The following is a 19,388-nucleotide window of genomic DNA, read 5'->3' as shown; positions in this document are numbered from 1 at the left end:
AACTACAGGTGTACAGGATTTAGTTCCAGCCATGTACCAATATGACACCTGATTCAGCTTATCATGGGTAAATTTGCAATCACGCTCTGCAACTGGAAATCCTCACATCTCCCATTTTCTCCAGCTCTGCTGTCAGACCGTCACCTTAGTCAGAAGATGGATGCTGTTATCAAATGTAATAACATTAAGATATTCTGGAGAAGAATACACTTCTTTCATGTTATTTCATTGCATTATTCCCTAGGGTTCCTTGTAAACCATAGATATATTGTTTTCCCTGCTTTTTCATACTCAAGACGTCTGAATGATGTGAGAGAGATAGACATGGTATATAGAAAATTGTCCTTTTCTCAAAATGTGGGGATGTAAGGTGTAGACGTCTAGACAATTACACACTAACAGCCAGATGGATTTTCTATTAGGGTTCTAATGGATATATAGAAATGTTAGAAAACTATTATGAAGGAAAATGCGCAACACTCGCTCACCATTAAAACATTTACGATTTATTTAAGCAAGGTTAAAAGATAAACCATTTCGGCCTACAATGGCCTTCGTCAGAGTCAATTTAAAAAAAACTGTGTTTAAATAAAACATAGAATTTTTTTGCTGAGCGAGTGTTGCACCTTTTCCTTTGCACCGTTGATTACATTTCCTGAAAAATACTATGAACCAGAACTAAAATAAATCTATGAGTGTGTGGGAGAGAGAGAGAGGGACGGACGGAGGGAGGGAGGGAGATAGATAGATAGAAAGCGACAAACTGGCAGAGAAAATGAGAAACAAATATAAGAAGGCAAAATAAAGAACCTGAAACAAAGCCTAAGCAGAAAGACAAAGAATGGAAAAAGCAGAGTTCTAGTCCATGCTCTCTATGAAGCTGATTGGGATTCTAATGGCAGTCAGTGTGAAATTTGGATCAAGTGAGAGAATCACTCCTGTCTGGCAGGCCAAGAACACAGGAGTGACAGAGCTAGTGATGTACATGTATGCAGCAGTAATGAATCATTGAGATGGTCTTGGTGAACACCCTTCTCTGTGACATTTTTTGTTGTTGTTTTACCTTTACTTAACTAGGCAAGTCAGTTATGAACAATTTGTTATTTTCAGTGACGGCCTAGGAACAGAGGGTTAGCTGCCGTGTTCAGGGGTAGAACAACAGATTAAAAAAATCATTGTCTGCCTGAGGATTCGATCTTGTAACCTTTCGGTTACTAGTCCAACACTCTAACCACTAGGCTACCTGCCACCCCATTTGTAGGTTCACCACCAGAAGGCAAGACAGGCCAGCTGGAAAGGTTAGGAGAATGTTAACAAACAGTAATGTCTTTGCTTAGTTGAGATGGGTGATAATGGCTCTGAAGTGCAGCATGTATGCTATTTCTACCCACAGTAAATGATGGAGGAGACCTTAAGAAGAACTAGGTCATACAGTCGCTATTGAAAGTCTACACACCCCTTGTAATCTTCCCATTTTGCTGCCTTTAAATTATTTTTTATTTGTTTTAATCTCTAATGATCTACACAACATACTCCACATTTTCAAAGTAAAAGAAAGTTAGAAAACATTTTCCAAATTAATAAACTAAATTAAAAACGATGTATTGATTGCTTGTCTTCACACCCCAGAGTTCATTCTTGGTGGAAGCATTTTTGGCAACCATTACAGCTGTGAATCATTTGGATCCCTTTGTATTTTCTTGTATTGTGGTGGCAGCATCATGTTGTGAGTGTGCTTGTCGTCGACAGGGACTGGGGAGTTTGTCAGGATCAAAATAAACTTGAAAGAAGCTAAATGATTCACAGCTGTAATGGCAGCCAAATGCACTTCCATCAAGTATTAACTGTATTGGTGTCTTCAAACCGCAGAGTTAATGCTTGATGGAAGCGCATTTGGCAGCCATTACAGCTGTGAATCATTTTTAATAAGATTCTACCAACAAACCTTGCACTTTTAGGGGAACATATATATATATATTGGTTTTGTCAAAACAGCTCAACCTCAGTAAATATGGTTGGGAATCATTGATGGACAGCAATATTCACATTTTGGCAAAAAAAAATTACGCAGATTTTAAGCACGACAAAGAATGGACGTTCAGGAACACTCAACACCTCTTGGAAAGCCATTGTGGTGTGTCTTTGACATTCAAATATGTGTAATTGTGTTGTGGAAATAAAACTCTATTCAAGAGTTAGGTTTTCAGAAGACTGAGGCAGGTTTTCCTCTAACTTTGCTCCTTTTGTCACGCCCTGATCTGTTTCACCTGTCTTTGTACATGTCTCCACCCCCATCCAGGTGTCGTCCATCTTCCCCATTATCCCCTGTGTATTTATACCTGCGTTCTCTGTTTGTCTGTTGCCAGTTAATTTTGTTTGTTGAACCTACCAGCGTTTTCCCCCTTGCTCCTATCTTGTCTAAGTTCCTGTTGTCTAGTTTTTCCCGGCTTTGACCGTTCTGCCTGTCCTGACCCTGAGCCTGCCTGCCGTCCTGTACCTTTGCCCCACTACTCTGGATTACCGACCTCTGCCTGACCTGACACTGAGCCCGCCCGCCTGCTGTCCTGTACCTTACACCCTCTCTGGATTATTGACCCCTGCCTGCCTTGATCTGTCGTTTGCCTGGCCCTGTTTGAGGAATAATCTTTTGTTTCTTCACCACTGTGATACCTTTCAAGTTTCTTTTGATCCTGACAAAATCCCCAGTCCCTGCCAACAACAAGCATACCCATAACATGATTCTGTCACCACAATACAAGAATATACAAAGAGATCAAAATGATTCACAGTTGTAATGGCTGCCAAAAATGCTTACACCGAGAATGAACTCTGGGGTGTGAAGACTTAAGCAATCAATACATTGTTTTTACTTTTGTCTATTCATTTGGAAAATGTTCTATAACTTTCTTTCACTTTGACAATGTGATCTGTAGGGAAAAATGAAATATTTTATAGATTTAATTTTAGGACAGCAAAATGTGAAGACTGTACAAGGGGTGTGTAGACTTTCACCAGACTTCACTAGCTTACATTGTGTACATCAGTTTATTAGGTACACCCATCTAGTACCAGGTGGGATACCCCTTTGTCTCCAAAACAGCCTGAATTCTTCGAAGGCATGGATTCTACAAGGTGTGGCAGTCAAAGGGAACTAACGTGTGCCAGGAAAACATTCCCCACACCATTACCCCACCGCCTCCAGCCTGTACTGTTGACACCAGGTAGGAAGGGGCCATAGACTTATGTTAAATCTTGATTCTGCCATCAGCATGACGCAACTGGAACCAGGATTCGTCGGACCAGGCTATATTTTTCCATTCCTCAATTGTCCAGTGTTGGTGATCGCATGCCCACTGGAGCCGATAGGAGTGGAACCCAGTGTGGTCGTCTGCTTCAATAGCCACCACCACCAGTCCACTCTGAGCTATTGAATCATTATTTGCCTGTTTGTGGCCAGCCTGTTAGCTTGCACAATTCATTCCATTCTCCTTCGACCTCTATCATCAACAAGCTGTTTTTGCCACAGGGGACTGACGCTGACACTTTTTTTTTTGTCACACCATTCTCGGTAAACCCTAGACATTGTCATGTGTGAAAAGTCCAGGAGGTCGGACGTTTCTGAGATACTGGAACCAGCGCGCCTGCCACCGACGATTATACCACTCTCAAAGCCGGTTAGGTCACTGGTTTGCCCATTCTAATGTTCAATCAAACAGTAACTGAATGCCTTGGTGCCTGTCTGCCTGCTTTATCTAGCAAGCCACAGCCACGTGACTCACTGTCATTTTGTGAATGGGGTGGTGTACCTAATAAACTGGCCATTCAGTGTATGTTGGTGTGTAATCATGTTTAAGAAAAGTTGAGGAACTCTAATCAACAGACAGTGCTTTAAAAGGGCCATATATTTGTATTTTTTTTAAGTTGAGCTAGTAAGCTCCTATAGCATTCCGAACATTCTGTTCAAGACATTTTAAGCGATTGCCATGAAATATTGGACAATGCATTTCAGACCAATCTGTTGTTCTTGAAGTTGATTAGTACAATTATATTAATTTAGAATGTACTCTGAGGTAATCTGTTATAAATATTCATCATGTCTCAGCAATATTGTATTTCTAATTTCTAATTCAGGGCACAAAGTCTGGCATTTGATTGTCTGAGTGAGAATCATTTTGAGAAGTGCACCACCAAAATTACAATTCTGCCCATTTTCTGAACAAGACTTGTGCATGACATAATACAGGTCTCCTTTTTGAAGAACAGACCAGCCACTGAGATAAAGAACAACTATAGACAAATAATTATGTCTGCATCCAAGCCTGTGTGCGTGTCAGAAAATATGTTGTATTCTAAACACACACACACACGCACACAACCAACATTTATGACTCATCTCATTCAAACTACCCCAGACTTTCACAGATGCGTTCATTCAAGTTACACCAATGTAACTCCGCGCATACGCAATCTCTGAGCTCAGAGCGTGACACTTGTCGCGGGTCTTGGCTATATAAATCCAAACTGCCGTGCTTTATTTGAAGAACTCCTTATACACATTTCTTGATCCATCACTCGTGGAAGAGGAAGAGAGTTCTCAACAAATACCTAAAATCCAGGGACACAACGACTCAACTGAAGGTATGAGACCATACATGCTGGCAACAAGTCCATGCATAGATCATACTTCATTTTAAAATGTTATTTTCACTTGTGTGTTGGAAGGTGCCATTACATGTTATTCCTCAACATGGAAAGCTGTTCATAGATTTCCACATTAACTTGATGGATACGCAAAGATGCACGCATAATTCATATATTCCTTCTCTGCTATCTCGTTTTGATTTTGTGGACGTTTCACCAACCCCTGGATTTGTGGCCCACTAAATGGATTACTTTGCATGTACACATTCTATTTAATTTATTTCTGGCTGTAAATTCCTAGTCTGATAATGGCTGAGATGACAGGAATTTAAAATGATAGACAGTGTATTCTCATCACAATTGAAAAACTTTTACTTAAGTCATGCACATGTAGTTTATATTATCCTGCAACTTCATCGCATGCAACGAATGCCTCTCAATTTTATGAACAAAACGTATTGTACAAAAATTATAATGATTGAGGGAGACTTGAAGTTAATTGTCTCCATTCTTCTTCAGATCTCGTTGAACCCCTGACATGAAGCTCAATTTCCTCGTCACCACCGTGGTTCTGCTCATTGCTTTCTTACCGCGCTATGAGTGTAGGGCTATCGAGAGCCCTGGCGCTGTCCAGCGCGCCACCGCTCCACATCACGACGCGCAGCAACAGTCTCTTCCCCTCCTGACGCGACATGGAGAGGAATACTACATCCGACTGGGAAACGGGAACCGCAACTCTGTTGCGTCCGCACCTGAAGGCATGTACCCAGAGGGCTCCCCAGCGGTCTACAACAGAGCCTTGCAGCTCCAACTGACGCAGCGTCTTCTACAAGGCAAAGTTGGGAACATCAGCCGGTTCGTCAGCGGCTTCGCGAACCAGCTCGACGACTCGATTGAGAGGGGGAGGAGGTCCGATGATCCGCCGATATCTCTAGATCTTACGTTCCACATGCTCCGACAGATGATGGAGATGTCCAGAGCTGAACAGTTACAGCAACAAGCCCATAGCAACAGAAAAATGATGGAGATCTTCGGGAAATGAAAATTACATCCATCCATCCGCCAAAGATTTGTTTTTACATTTAGCACAAAACACACAGTATTCTGTACCATAGTGCTGCTTTTCCATCTTTGTTTAGAATTATTTATTTTATAGCTTTAACCTGACGGTGGAGACTAAATGGGCTTGTAGGTTACTTGTAATTATGATTGTAGCCTATATCATGCAAGATAAAGTATGTCCTATGAATTTGTATTAGGCTATTGTTGTTGAAGTTCTACGTCAAAACTGTAGAATATACACGATTCTGTCTCTCTTTCATTAAGACAAAAACATATTTTTTTGGTAGATCTTATAGGCTTAGGAAATTACGTTTTATTGTATGCTATGTTATTTAAGTTTGTTAATAAACTTATGAGCAACCAGTACATTTTTGTTGTGCAAGAGAATGTCTTATACTTATATTTTTCAATAAAATCTGAAAAGTTGTTTGCACTTCTCTGTGGATATTTGTAAATTCTACAGTTTATCGCCCATATAGTTAGCCATTTGAATCTAAATTTGGTTTTGTATAAATACTGGACACAAACTTTTCACTGATCTGAAGTGTCTGGCAAAAAAACCTAAACATGATTATCTGTATAGCCTACAGTAGTCCGTACAATAGAATAGCGTTTGAGGATGGAGCAAGAGCGTTTCGTTCAATCCTGCAGATGTCTAATTGCATGTGCTTTGAAAAGCAGCACCTGTCCAATGGCAATAGTCGCTATACCATGTGTCATGCAGTGAGAAAGAAGTCCAAAAAGAAAGAGAGATTAGGTTTACTCTTAATCATAAAGATAAACAAAATTAGTTTTTCCTGTCCTTGAACTGATTTAGGATCAGCTCGCTGCCACAAGTCTGAAACACTCACACAAAAGGATACAGAATTCAAAACAAGAAACATATAGTGAAATGACTATTGTTAATGCATTTATATTAACCTACTGATGATTTGTGCCACCAAATTGATCCAGACAAGGTAAAGAAAAAATTACATTAGAATCGAAGTCAGAGAATCACTGGACATGTGAGCACAATAACAAGCTGAGAGGAGTTAGTGAGATGACCATTGCCTCAAAGGAGCCTCCTTACAATTCAAGCCTCATCTACCTAGCTGTTTCAAAGCACTCCTCTATGAAGGAGCGCCACTCATTACACAGTCCAAGGCACTGCTTCATTAGTGACAAGACAACAAAAACTCAGGAACACCAGATGCGCTCTTTCTTGTGTGAGATGAGTGGCACGCGTCTGTGTGCCCTGATGCTTGATCCGTAGTGTCAACATAAACAAAACAACTGTGTCTGTGAGTCATTCAGCTTATTGTCTGCCCTACATAGCAACAGGGGGCTCATTACAGTGTGGAGCCTAAATTGTAAATGTTGCAGTGAACCATGCTGTGAACAGTGAACTATTCTGTGAACAGTAAACTATGCTGCAAACCTGATTGACAAGATAAGTAAATGATGGATCTGGATCCGGGTGTGTGGATTGTTAAAGCACCACCACAAGATTCACCTTACACACACACACACGCCCTTCACTGGGCTGGAAGACACTATTTGGATTACGCAACAAGCTCCTTGACATCGTTAGCTGAACTGATGCAGTGAGATGTGTGAACTAACGCCTGTTTACTGCTAAGGGGAGGCATAAGGGAAATACCACATAGAGAAATGGTGCTGGAGGCCAATGGAAATGACTTTGGCCCACATGCCCTGAATGGTCTATACTCTGCTGGAAGACAAAGTATCTACAGTGAGGCAGTAAAGACAATGGTGCATTACGATTTTCTGCACAAAGGAAGAAGGACACCTGAACAAACAAGCGGTTTTATTCACACACTTTATGCATGCAATATAATGTACACTGTGACAAAATGCAGGCAAAATATCTTCTTTCTTTTTCTATTTTTGAGAGAAGTCTGCTTGCCATCTCTTACAGTAATTGGAAAACCTAGCCATGTATATATTAAACCTGGAGTGCCTTCAGAGCGCTTTCACTCCCGTTGACTTTCTCCACATTGTGTTGTTACAGCATGAATTTATAATAGATTACATCACTGGCCTACACACAATACACCATAATGTCAAAATGGAATAATGTTTTTAGACATTTTAAAAAATGGATCAAAAATGAAAAGCTGAAATGTCTTGAGTCAATAAGTATTCAACCCCTTTGTTACGGCAAGCCTAAATAAGTTCAGGAGTAAACATGTTCTGAACAAGTCACATAATAAGTTCCATGGACTCACTTTGTGTGCAATAACAGTGTTTAACATGATTTTTGAATGACTACCTCATCTCTGTACCCCCACATACAATTATATCTAAGGTCCCTCAGTCGAGAAGTGAATATGAAACACAGGTTCAACCACAAAGACCAGGGTTATTCCAATGCTTCGCAAAGAAGGGCACCTATTGGTAAATGAGTAAAAAAAAAAAACAGATATTGAATATCCCTTTGAGCATGGTGAAGTTATTATTTACATTTTGGATGGTGTCTCAATATACCCAGTCACTACAAAGATACAGGCGTCCTTCCTAACTCAGTTCCCAGAGAGGAAGGAAACCATTTCACCTTGAGGCCAATGGTGACTTTAAAACAGTTACAGAGTTGAATGGCTGTGATAGGATAAAACTGAGGATGGGTCAACAACATTGTGTTACTCCACAATACTAACCTAATTGACAGAGTAAAAAGAAGGAAGCCTGTACAGAATACAAATATTCCAAAACATGCATCCTGTTTGCAATAAGGGAATAAAGTAAAACTGCAAAAAAAAAAAGAACTTGTAATGTACTTTATGTCCTGAATACAAAGCATTATATTGTTGGCAAATTGAACACAACAAAACCACAGAGTACCACTCTTCATATTTTCAAGCAAGGTGGTGGCTGCATCATGTTATGGGTATGCTTGTCATCAACAAGAACTAGGGAGTTTTAGGAGGTATAAAAATAAACAGGATGGAACTAAGCACAGAGAAAATCCTAGAGAGAAACCTGATCCAGTCTGCTTTCCAACAGACACTGGGAGGAAAATTCTCTTATCAGGAAAATAACCTAAAACACAAGGCCAATTATACACTGGAGTTGCTTACCAAGACAACATTGAATGTTACTGAGTGGCCTAGTTACAGTTCTGACTTAAATAGGCTTGAAAATCTATAGCAAGACTTTAAAATGGCTGTCTAGCAATGATCAACAACCAACTTCACAGTGATTTAAGTTTTTTAAATTTTTAAATTAGCAAATATTGTACAATCCAGGTATGGAAAGCTCTTAGAGACTTACCCAGAAAGACTGAGCTGTAATTGCTGCCAAGGTGATTCTAACATGACTCATACATTTTTCATAAATATTTTACAAATGTTCTAATTTAATTTTTCACATAGACATTACAGTGTTTTATGTAGATCGTTGACAAAAATGAAATCAATTTGAATCCCACCTTGTAACAACAAAATGTGGAAAAAGTAAAGGGGTGTGAATACTTTCTGAAGGTACTGTATATATTATTATACTATGTGAATTCATAATGTAACCAAATATATATATTTTTTTATACTTTTTCAGTAAAAAAAATAACAATAAAAGGCAAAAAAATCTTCTGGAAGTTCTTGTTTGAGATGTTCAGCTGATGATATTCTCTAATGATGTAGTTCAGACGGTGGCATCTTGCCAAATTCATTAAAGAAACAACACTGCTGCTTAGACAAAAATCTACAACGGCAGTCTGAGGGAAAACTAAAATTAGCCACAAAAAACTACCTTGTTAGCATATTTCTTTAACAGATCAAATTTAATCAGGCTAAAAAGTCTTCCTATAGTGAACTTCCTGACTCCTGAAATGCACTCCTATTGGGAAAAAAACATGTCCACATCCAGCTGCATCCAACCACAGCTTTGGGAGGAAGTCCTAGGAGAGTTTTGTGTCAGAAGGCTCTATCTATCACCTGTGCAGGTGTGCTTCAGGTAGATGTTGTCCATAGGCACTGATCATGGATCAGCTTAGCTTTCCCCAATCCTAACCTTAACCATGAGGAGGGAAAACTCAAAACTGACATTAGACCAATGTCCAGGGGCAACTTCATCCTACTCGTGCAGGAAGTATCTATGAGTCTGGACCAAAGATGGTGGATAAATTAAGATGTCCCTCTTAGGCCATTTACCACTGAAAAAAAAGGATCAGTTCCGGTCTGATTAACGAGGTGGCTCACACATAGGCTTCATTGCATTAGCAGCTGGGTTTGGTCTGCTTAGTTCATTGACTCTATATGAACCAGAAAAAAATGAGGGAGTCTGATGTCTCACTTCCTCTCCATCTCTGTTTGGGCCATGGCTGATGGTTGGCTGTGCTCTGTGGTTGGCTGAGTTAAGGGGCGGGGGATGGGAGTGGGGCAGCTGTTGAGGCTCCACCTCCTACTTCAGCCTCTGCCTTTCCCCCATCTACCTCCTCATACTCATCTTCGTCATCTACAGACAGAGGGATATGGAAGTGAGAGATAAATGTCTGATAAACAACAACGCAAGAACTACATATACTGCCCATGGAAAGCTTAATATACAGTTCAAGTCAGAAGTTTACATACACTTAGGTTGGAGTCATTAAAACTAGTTTTTCAACCACTCCACAAATTTCTTGTTAACAAACTATAGTTTTGGCAAGTCGGTTAAGGACATCGGCAAGTCGGTTAGGACAAGTCGGTAAGGACATTGTTTACAGGCATATTATTTAACTTATAATTCACTGTATCACAATGCCAGTGGGTCAGAAGTTTAGATACACTAAGTTGACTGTGCCTTTAAACAGCTTGGAAAATTCCAGAAAATTATGTCATGGCTTTAGAATCTACTAATATGGTAATTGACATCATTTGAGTCAATTGGAGGTGTATCTTTGAATGCATTTCAAGGCCTACCTTCAAACTCAGTGCATTTTTGCTTGACATCATGGGAAAATCAAAAGAAATCAGCAAAGACTTCAGAAAACAAATTGTAGACCTCCACAAGTCTGGTTCATCCAATTTCCAAACGCCTGAAGGTACCATGTTCATCTGTACAAACAATTGTACTCAAGTATAAACACCATGGGACCACGCAGCCGTCATACTGCTCAGGAGGGAAACGCATTCTGTCTCCTAGAGATGAGCGTACTTTGGTGCGAAAAGTGCAAATCAATCCCAGAACAACAGCAAAGGACCTTGTGAAGATGCTGGAGGAAACAGGTATAAAGGTATCTATATCCACAGTAAAACAAGTTCTATATCGACATAACCTGAAAGGCCGCTCAGCAAGGAAGAAGCCGCTGCTCCAAAACCACCATAAAAGAGCCAGACTATGGTTTGCAACTGCACATGGGGACAAATATCGTACTTTTTGGAGAAATGTCCTCTGGTCTGATGAAACAAAAATAGAACTGTTTGGCCATAATGACCATCATTATGTTTGGAGGAAAAAGGGGGAGGCTTGCAAGCCGAAGAACACCATCCCAACCGTGAAGCATGGGGGTTGCAGCATCATGTTGTGGGGGTGCTTTGCTGCAGGAGGGACTGGTGCACTTCACAAAATAGATGGCATCATGAGGAAGTAAAATTATGTGGATATATTAAAGCAACATCTCAAGACATCAGTCAGGAAGTTAAAGCTTGGTCGCAAATGGGTCTTCCAAATGGACAATGACCCCAAGCATACTTCCAAAGTTGTGGCAAAATGGCTTAAGGACAGCAAAGTTAAGGTATTGGAGTGGCCATCACAAAGCCCTGACCTCAATCCTGTAGAAAATTTGTGGGCAGAACTGAAAAAGCGTGTGTGCGAGCCAGGAGGCCTACAAAGCTGACTCAGTTACACCAGCTCTGTCAGGAGAAATGGGCCAAAATTCACCCAACTTATTGTGGGAAGCTTGTGAAAGGCTACCTGAAACGTTTGACCCAAGTTAAACAATTTAAAGGCAATGCTACCAAATACTAATTGAGTGTATGTAAACTTCTGACCCATGTGATGAAAGAAATAAAAGCTGAAATAAGTCATTCTCTCTACTATTATTCTGACATTTCACATTCTTAAAATAAAGTGGTGATCCTAACTGACCTAAGACAGGGAATTTTTACTAGGATTAAATGTCAGGAATTGTGAAAAACTGAGTTTAAATGTATTTGGCTAAGGTCTATGTAAACTTCTGACTTGAACTGTAGCTTTCACCTAGCCTGTTTTCAGATCAATAAAGATGACAGCCCGGAAACAAGGAAAGTAAACCACACAAGACAATTGAGATGCACCCCACCCTGCAGGGGCAGACAGAATGAGACACAATACGATGTTTCACTACCAACTCTTCCTACCTGAGATGAAGTCAATGCTACGCAGGGCCCTGCCCTCTCTCCAGAAGTTAACTGTGTAGTGATCCATCGCCTCATATCCTTGCTCCACCTTCTTCAGGTGGGAGGTACTCGACGCCTCCCCAGTCCTGACACACACACAGGGCGAGAGTCAGGCTTTACCTTATTGTGTATGGTTTTTAGAGATATGTACATAATGCGGTACATGATACACACTTTGTTCCGTCAGAATGTGTACTCACTTTTTAAGGAGGTCTTTTACAGTCTGTAAGACAAAGAAATGGAAAGGGTTACTCTAAATTCCTGATTTATGTGAAAAGTTGAATCAGGATTGAAGCCTGAATGTTAAGGGAGAGTGTTTGTGTCAGTCACCTGTAGGAAGACAGCCATCTCTGGTTCCTCCAAGGTCTGTATGCCTGTCTCTACGGTCTTACAGCTCCGCTCCAGGTGCTCTTTGTACTTCTTGGTTAGACCACGAATGTAGTTGAGCTTCTCTTCCTGCTCGGCCACCACCTTAGAACTTAAGTCCCTCTTCCTCTCCTCCAAGATGGCGTACAGATGGTCAAACTTCTCACACAGCTGGGACTTCTGCCTCCTGCCATTCTCCTGTGCGCAGGCAACCACACACACATGGACGGACAGACAGACGGACACAAACACACAAGCGTTTTCTCCCGTTGCCTTGCCTAATGATCATGACCCAGCTCTGAACACGACCCAGCTCTGAACACGACCCAGCTCTGAACACAACCCAGCTTTGACCATGACCCAGCTCTGAACAAGAACCAGCTCTGCATGACAATCCTGGGTAACACCACCACGGGTGACACAGAGGGGACTGGAGCCACTCCAGCTTCCTCCCCAGTACAGTTGTTACTAGCTCATCAACTCCAGTGTGTGTGTGTGTGTGTGTGTGTGTGTGTGTGTCCGCTTTCTCCCCATCAACTCTCCTCTTGGTTTCTCAGTGTGAGAGAGAAACGGCAGAATACTTAGTGTGTTTGTTGGTATGTGTGAGGGAGGACAAAGTGTCCGAACTTATTCATTTATTTTTGTGGGTGATAGAAACAAACAGATTTAGAACACCTTCTATTTTTTGTATAGGGGGGCTCAATACAGTAACATCCTGGTTTCAGTTGGCTGTGTTAGTGAGAAGCAGACAGACAGAGACAGAAATACAGGTGCTGCCACACTGGCCCAGTCACCTCTATGGTCCGGCAGGTCTCCTTTAACTGACTGATGATGCCCTGGATCCTGTCGTTGTTCCCCACCATCATCGCTATCCCGTCAGTCAACTCCGTCTGGGGGCACGCAGTACACGTACACACACACACACAGAGCCAAAACGGATCAGTCACTGAGAGAGTTGCAATGCACTGACATGCGCAGGAGGCAACTGTCCCATTTCACCTACTGTGCATCTCCTGAAGATGTTTTCCTACATCAGTCAAGACCATACAGCAGATAGTTGGGTCCTCACCTTCTGTGTCTGGTACATGCTTTTGAGCGGCGCCACCTCACAGTCCTGGTGGGCTCCAAACACCTTGCACATGGAGCAGGTGGGCACGCTGTGGGTCACACAGTAGATGTTGATCTTCTCCTCCTTGTGCTCTTGGCACATGGCCTGCTCCTCTGTCCTCTCTGGGGCCGCTGGCTTGGCGCTGCTGGAAGGGGGAGGAAGACATGATGAGACTCCCAATACTAGGGGTGCATCTTACTGTAATAGTTTAGTGGCTTCCTCTCCTGATCAGTTTCCTTCCACTGGCTGTTGTGAATCAGGCTGCCTGCCCATGATAACTGAACATCATTCAGTCATGATAGCCTATCAAGGTCATGATAGGCTACATCACATCCTAAACCTTAAGCATCTGTACAAACAGTATCTAAATTGAGTGACGTGCGTGTCATACCTTAGTTTTTAGTCACCCTTCCTCCCAACACGCACGCACGCGCACACACACACACACACACACACACAAACACACACAAACACACACAAACACACACGTCGGCTGGCAGTATATCATTGTGTGACTCGGACCAGAGACCTCCTGCCAACCAAATCAACCCTCTGACTCACTGTGGGACCATGGGTTAATATGGGCACCAGCGGCTGGGTGACATATACACTGCCTTTAAGCACGCAAAACTACACAATAAGCAAGCGTACCTCTCCTTCTCTTTTTTCCTCTATCAAGCTAGTGAATGTCCTCAAACACACAGAGCACCCCTCGCCTCCATTCCACTCTATCCCTCTCTATGTCGAGCGAAAGAGTTTTGTCTCGTGAATAAAGTCTGAAGCGTTAAGCGTGATGTCGAGTGAAAGGACAGTAGAGAGCTAGATTACATTGCCTCAGGGTTCCTATTCTTCATAGCAACACATTCATCTGATGGATTCGTATAGCACTAAACCCTCTAGCAGACACCATAGATAAGATGACACTCTCACTACAAAATTTTAGCTAGCGGGAGTTAAATATAAACAGTAATCCGTCATGTAAATGTGATGTTTGTGATCTACGTACTTCCTTGACTGTATTTAGCTCCAGCTGTTGTCATCGCTGTGGCTTCTGGAGGGAGAACATCTGATTGAAGGACGTCATCTACTACTGTATTTCATTATTTCTTTATCAACACTATTTTATGATCTACTACTAGTCACCTTCATCAGCCACCATTTGTCTTTATAAGGCAGCCTGGAATACTTGTACACGAGGCCAGAAAAGTAGTCAAGATTGTAGAAAACATTCAGTATGAGTGGCAGCAGGAGTTTTTCCACAGTAAAGATTGAGGCCCAGCTTTGTCTTGGTCAGGTGTCAGGTCATGTGATGAGGAATCAGGAAAAATAACACGTTTCAACACTGGAGTTTCAACACATTTTTAATGTAGGCTGTATGTAGTTTTTCAGAGCTATCATTATACAGTGGGGCAAAAAAAAGTATTTAGTCAGCCACCAATTGTGCAAGTTCTCCCACTTAAAAAGAAGAGAGAGGCCTGTAATTTTCATCATAGGTACACTTCAACTATGACAGACAAAATTAGAAAAAAATCACATTGTAGGATTTTTTATGAATTTATTTGCAAATTATGGTGGAAAATAAGTATGGATTTCTGGATTTTTTTTCTCATTTTGTCTGTCATAGTTGAAGTGTACCTATGATGAAAATTACAGGCCTCTCTCATCTTTTTAAGTGGGAGAACTTGCACAATTGGTGGCTGACTAAATACTTTTTTTGCCCCACTGTATATGTCACTGTCAATGCCCTAACTGGCCTATTTTAACAATTCACTGTTCGTCTTCATGTAAGCAATTCACTGACATATTGCAAGTAGTATTAGAGCCTGGGAATGTAATAAGATGGGTGAATAAGATAAGGAAATTACACATAAAAAAGCATTTTACCCTGAACTCACAAAATAGAGTAAGTGGATGTTTGTATTTAGTTTGTGGTACAGCAGGACCGTGATGGTAGTGGTGGTGGTAGTGATGGTAGTGTCTGAGACAGACTCTATTTCTTTTATAATTACTATTTAAAATGATTCCTGTAACAAGTACTGTAACAAGCTAGTGAGAACATGGAGAAAATGGTTTCCCCCCAGTTTGCTCATCTGTTCATGCACCTTGGCTGGAAAGTGAAGTACAGGCACTGGAAGTATTATTTTTCCTTTGGACTCCTATATAGTGTACGACTCTCTCACCTGGTGGACTCCTGTTTGAACATGTCGATGATGTTCTCCACCAGCAGGTTCCTCTGGAGCCCGTAGACCCCATGGCGGTCCAGGACCACCTCGTGCCTGCAGGACGGGCACCGGAAACGGCCACCGGAGGTCACTGACCCCCCTCTGGTTGGGAGGTATGGGTTGGAGGCCTAGACAGGATAGAACAGACAGGGGCATATTAAAATGTATACCAAATGTAATACCTATTATTGTCTATGCCTAATATTTAATGTGTAATACTATAGTCACATTTGAGGCTACACAAAAATGACATGGGTGCACATAGCTGAGATTGAACACTGCAATGGCTCATGGGAAACAACAACAACAAGATAAAATAAAACACAAAATGAGAACAGTGCAGAGGTTTTGGTGTACATAGCCTATGGGCATGGACAAGAAACAAACAAAAACAATATCCCTAATATACAGTAAAACTAGTTGTTATAGACCAACAAATAATATAGTTTGTAGATTAAACATGGTTTAATATATATGTCTACCAGAAAATACATAGCTATTACTTACGTTATTGCAGGACTACTTTACCTGAAAGATATCATTGGCACACTTTCTACACAGGTTGTGTTGACACGGTAAAATGACCACTGGTTTTGTAAATGTTTCCAGGCAGATGGGACAAATCAACTGCTTCTCCAAATTGTCCATGACGTTTCTCTTCTGATACACACCCACTCACTCCGTTAAGACGTTAAAAGTGTCAAATTAATAATAAGAAATTGTTAATTCGGCATTATAACGTCCAAAGCCGCTTATTTCGGAGTAAAATTGAAAAGTAGGCCCGCGGTAATTGCTCCGGTTCAAGCTGTTCCTCACACTGAGTATAGTGTGGCACCCAAACTGGCTGCTCGAGCGGGTGTCAGGGCTGTTTTTAGAAAGTGTCAGGTCGAAGGTTGCCATGTTTACTTGCCCATATATGAAAATGAGTCTAGATAGGGCTTGGGCAGTTAATGATTCCTCGCAGTAGTCTTTAAACTGACCCCATTTAATGTAAAACTGTGTGTCATCAAACTGTTAGCCTATATGCAAATATCATTGTATAACAAAAGTGACTGAGGATGTGTTGTTCAGGTGAACAACATGAAAATGTGACATAACAGGCTATTTATATTGGCTGTGGTAGGATTTACATTTTGGACTCAACTGATGTTTTGATGAGCATCGCAGTTTGTTGGTAATCCTAGGGGAGTTTAGTAAACCTACTAGAATTTCAGTGGGCGCCCTGAAACTGTAAAAAATTGACGAACGCTCTACCATTTGAGTTTGTGATTATTACATTTGCAAATTAGAATCCACCTGTGTCTGATGAACAGTGGCATACACACTATGATTGAGTATAAAAGTAGTATAATGAGCCAATTTGATGTATTATGGTATTTTAAAATAATATTTACGCATATAAAACGTATCAGAATATATGATCAGCATCATGAACAGTATGTCGTAGTGTAAACAGTACATACAGTATCTCGCAGATCAAGGAAGGAACGTTCATCCAGTTCATGTTTCAAAACATTCTAATGTTAATCATTCAGATACATCGTATCAGAATTTTTCATATGAATACATAGCAACACATGACTGGCTACAAAGTAATTTCAATGTTTATTTATGGAAAATAGACAACAACACTCATTGGGAAGGTCGGGAAAAGATTTGGAGAATGCGGGCATCGATCCCGCTACTTCTCGCATGCTAAGCGAGCGCTCTACCATTTGAGCTAATTCCCCTTCCTATACAATGGCAGCAGTGACTCATATAAATGCATCAGGCTATTTAGAATGACGCGTTGAACGTGAGTAGCTGGTTAGATACTATGTTGCCACCTCCCTCTCGAAGTTAAACTTTTTATCCTGTCGTCAGAGTAACAACAGCTTCTATGACACTTTAATTTAGGAAACAGTTCATTACCACCATGTCAACCTTATTAGAAAAGTTCGCTAACGTCGTTACAGCTAATTTAGTTTTAGTCTAGGAATATACACAGTACTGTCCTAGATTTTATTAATGGTTGCACACGGCCTCAGTATATTTGACACGGCTCATGCTCGCTAGCTCGTAACGTTAAATCGTAACGTTAAATGTGTTGAATGCGTTTGAAGTGAGATGTAGCTAGCTACCGTTAGCTATGTGCATATCTCGTTTGTTTTTATAATTCGCAATCTAAATATGTGACTGCTAAAATGTCGTCTACTCAGATATATTATTCGACGCTAAGTAATTAATTACAGAAAGTAAACTCGGACACTAACCAGCCACATATATCCATATATATAATAATACATGCACACACATTGTTACTTATAGATAGCCCGCTAGTCAACAGCTTCATGTACTCCCTTCGATAGCTCAGTTGGTAGAGCGGAGGACTGTAGAGGTTACATAGCGATCCTTAGGTCGCTGGTTCAAATCCGGCTCGAAGGAGGATTTTTTTGCTCACCTGATTGTGAAAGGAGGTCTTCTGGGATCTACATCAGGGAATGAATCCCCCTTTAGACCTGGGTTCAAATAATATTTAGGGTATTAAGGAAGGAATTATTTAGATATATTGTTGTTGTTGTTGTTGAAAAGACAAGTTTTTGAATATTGGAATTTATTTGGAAATACACTTGGAACGTCTGCATCCCATGCATTTAACCCAGGTATTTGAAAATAGTATTTTAAATAACTATTTGAAAATAATTTCAAATAGTAGGCTATTTTGGGGAATTATTTGAAAAAACTTGAAAATACTTCCAATAAAAGTAGATAATTCAGGGCACATTATTTAAAAATGCTAAAACACACAGAAAATAAGTATTTACAGTGCATTCAGAAAGTATTCAGACCTCTTGACTTTTTCCACATTTTGTTACATTACAGCTTTATTTTAAAATGAATTAAATCGTTTTTTCCCCTCATCAATCTACACACAATACCTCATAATGCTAAAGCAAAAACTGTTTAAAAAAATAAAGTTATTAAAAATAAAAGGCTTGTCCTCATGGCTTGGTTTTTGCTCTGACATGCACTGTCAACTGTGGGACCTTATATAGACAGGTAGGTAGGTGCCTTTCCAAATCATGTCCAATCAATTGAATTTACCACAGATAGACTCCAATCAAGTTGTAGAAACATCTCAAGGATGATCAATGGAAATAGTATGTACCTGAGCTCAATTAGCAAAGGGTCTCAATACTTATGTAAATATGGTGTTTCTGTTATTATTTATGTTATACATTTATTGGATATTTCAAACTTTTTTAACAAATCAAAAACTGAAAAATTGGGCGTGCAAAATTATTCAGCCCCTTTACTTTCAGTGCAGCAAACTCTCTCCAGAAGTTCAGTGAGGATCTCTGAATGATCCAATGTTGACCTAAATGACTAATGATGATAAATACAATCCACCTGTGTGTAATCAAGTCTCCGTATAAATGCACCTGCCTTGTGATAGTCTCAGAGGTCCGTTAAAAGCGCAGAGAGCATCATGAAGAACAAGGAACACACCAGGCAGGTCCGAGATACTGTTGTGAAGAAGTTTAAAGCCGGATTTGGATACAAAAAGATTTCCCAAGCTTTAAACATCCCAAGGAGCACTGTGCAAGCGATAATATTGAAATGGAAGGAGTATCAGACCACTGCAAATCT

At 40.6% G+C, this 19,388-nt stretch overlaps 2 protein-coding genes and 1 non-coding gene across 4 annotated transcripts; 2 read left to right on the top strand and 1 right to left on the bottom strand.

Annotated features, from left to right (window-relative positions):
• The first annotated feature begins 4,495 nt into the window (after positions 1–4,495).
• LOC139366714 (corticoliberin-1-like) lies at positions 4,496–6,038 on the top strand. The gene is made up of 2 exons (XM_071104404.1): positions 4,496–4,638; positions 5,161–6,038. Exon 2 carries the CDS (start codon positions 5,180–5,182, stop codon positions 5,681–5,683), a length of 504 nt encoding a protein of 167 aa, XP_070960505.1. The 5' UTR covers positions 4,496–4,638; positions 5,161–5,179; the 3' UTR covers positions 5,684–6,038.
• A 1,460-nt stretch (positions 6,039–7,498) lies between these two features.
• Positions 7,499–18,108, bottom strand: LOC139366984 (tripartite motif-containing protein 55-like). Of its 2 annotated transcripts, none has more exons than XM_071104811.1 (8): positions 16,287–18,108; positions 15,717–15,886; positions 13,498–13,681; positions 13,223–13,318; positions 12,393–12,626; positions 12,263–12,285; positions 12,024–12,148; positions 7,499–10,158 (listed from the first exon to the last, which is right to left on the bottom strand). In XM_071104811.1, exons 1-8 carry the CDS (start codon positions 16,404–16,406, stop codon positions 10,058–10,060), a joined length of 1,053 nt encoding a protein of 350 aa, XP_070960912.1. In that variant the 5' UTR covers positions 16,407–18,108; the 3' UTR covers positions 7,499–10,057. The 2 variants fall into 2 exon arrangements, with proteins under 2 accessions (XP_070960912.1, XP_070960914.1); XM_071104813.1 differs by having other exon boundaries at positions 13,498–13,678; positions 16,287–16,866.
• Positions 18,097–18,182, top strand: trnay-gua (transfer RNA tyrosine (anticodon GUA)). The gene is given in 2 exon segments: positions 18,097–18,133; positions 18,147–18,182. It is a non-coding gene; the product is annotated as a tRNA-Tyr (tRNA).
• Positions 18,183–19,388: the final 1,206 nt, after the last annotated feature.

This window comes from Oncorhynchus clarkii, chromosome 15 (genome assembly GCF_045791955.1).
Source record: "Oncorhynchus clarkii lewisi isolate Uvic-CL-2024 chromosome 15, UVic_Ocla_1.0, whole genome shotgun sequence".
Taxonomy (NCBI): Eukaryota; Metazoa; Chordata; class Actinopteri; order Salmoniformes; family Salmonidae; genus Oncorhynchus; species Oncorhynchus clarkii.
This window is presented reverse-complemented; position numbering and strand designations above follow the sequence as displayed.

Bases quoted from the DNA above. Each gene is read 5' to 3' on its own strand.
- LOC139366984 (XM_071104811.1), bottom strand. From the start codon at position 16,406: ATGGACAATTTGGAGAAGCAGTTGATTTGTCCCATCTGCCTGGAAACA. The intron at 12,149-12,262 runs GTGAGTACACAT...TGTGTGTGTCAG, and splicing joins GTAAAAGACCTCCTTAAAAA to GACTGGGGAGGCGTCGAGTA. The intron at 10,159-12,023 runs GTAGGAAGAGTT...CTCTGTCTGTAG, and splicing joins TAGCATTGACTTCATCTCAG to ATGACGAAGATGAGTATGAG.
- LOC139366714 (XM_071104404.1), top strand. From the start codon at position 5,180: ATGAAGCTCAATTTCCTCGTCACCACCGTGGTTCTGCTCATTGCTTTC.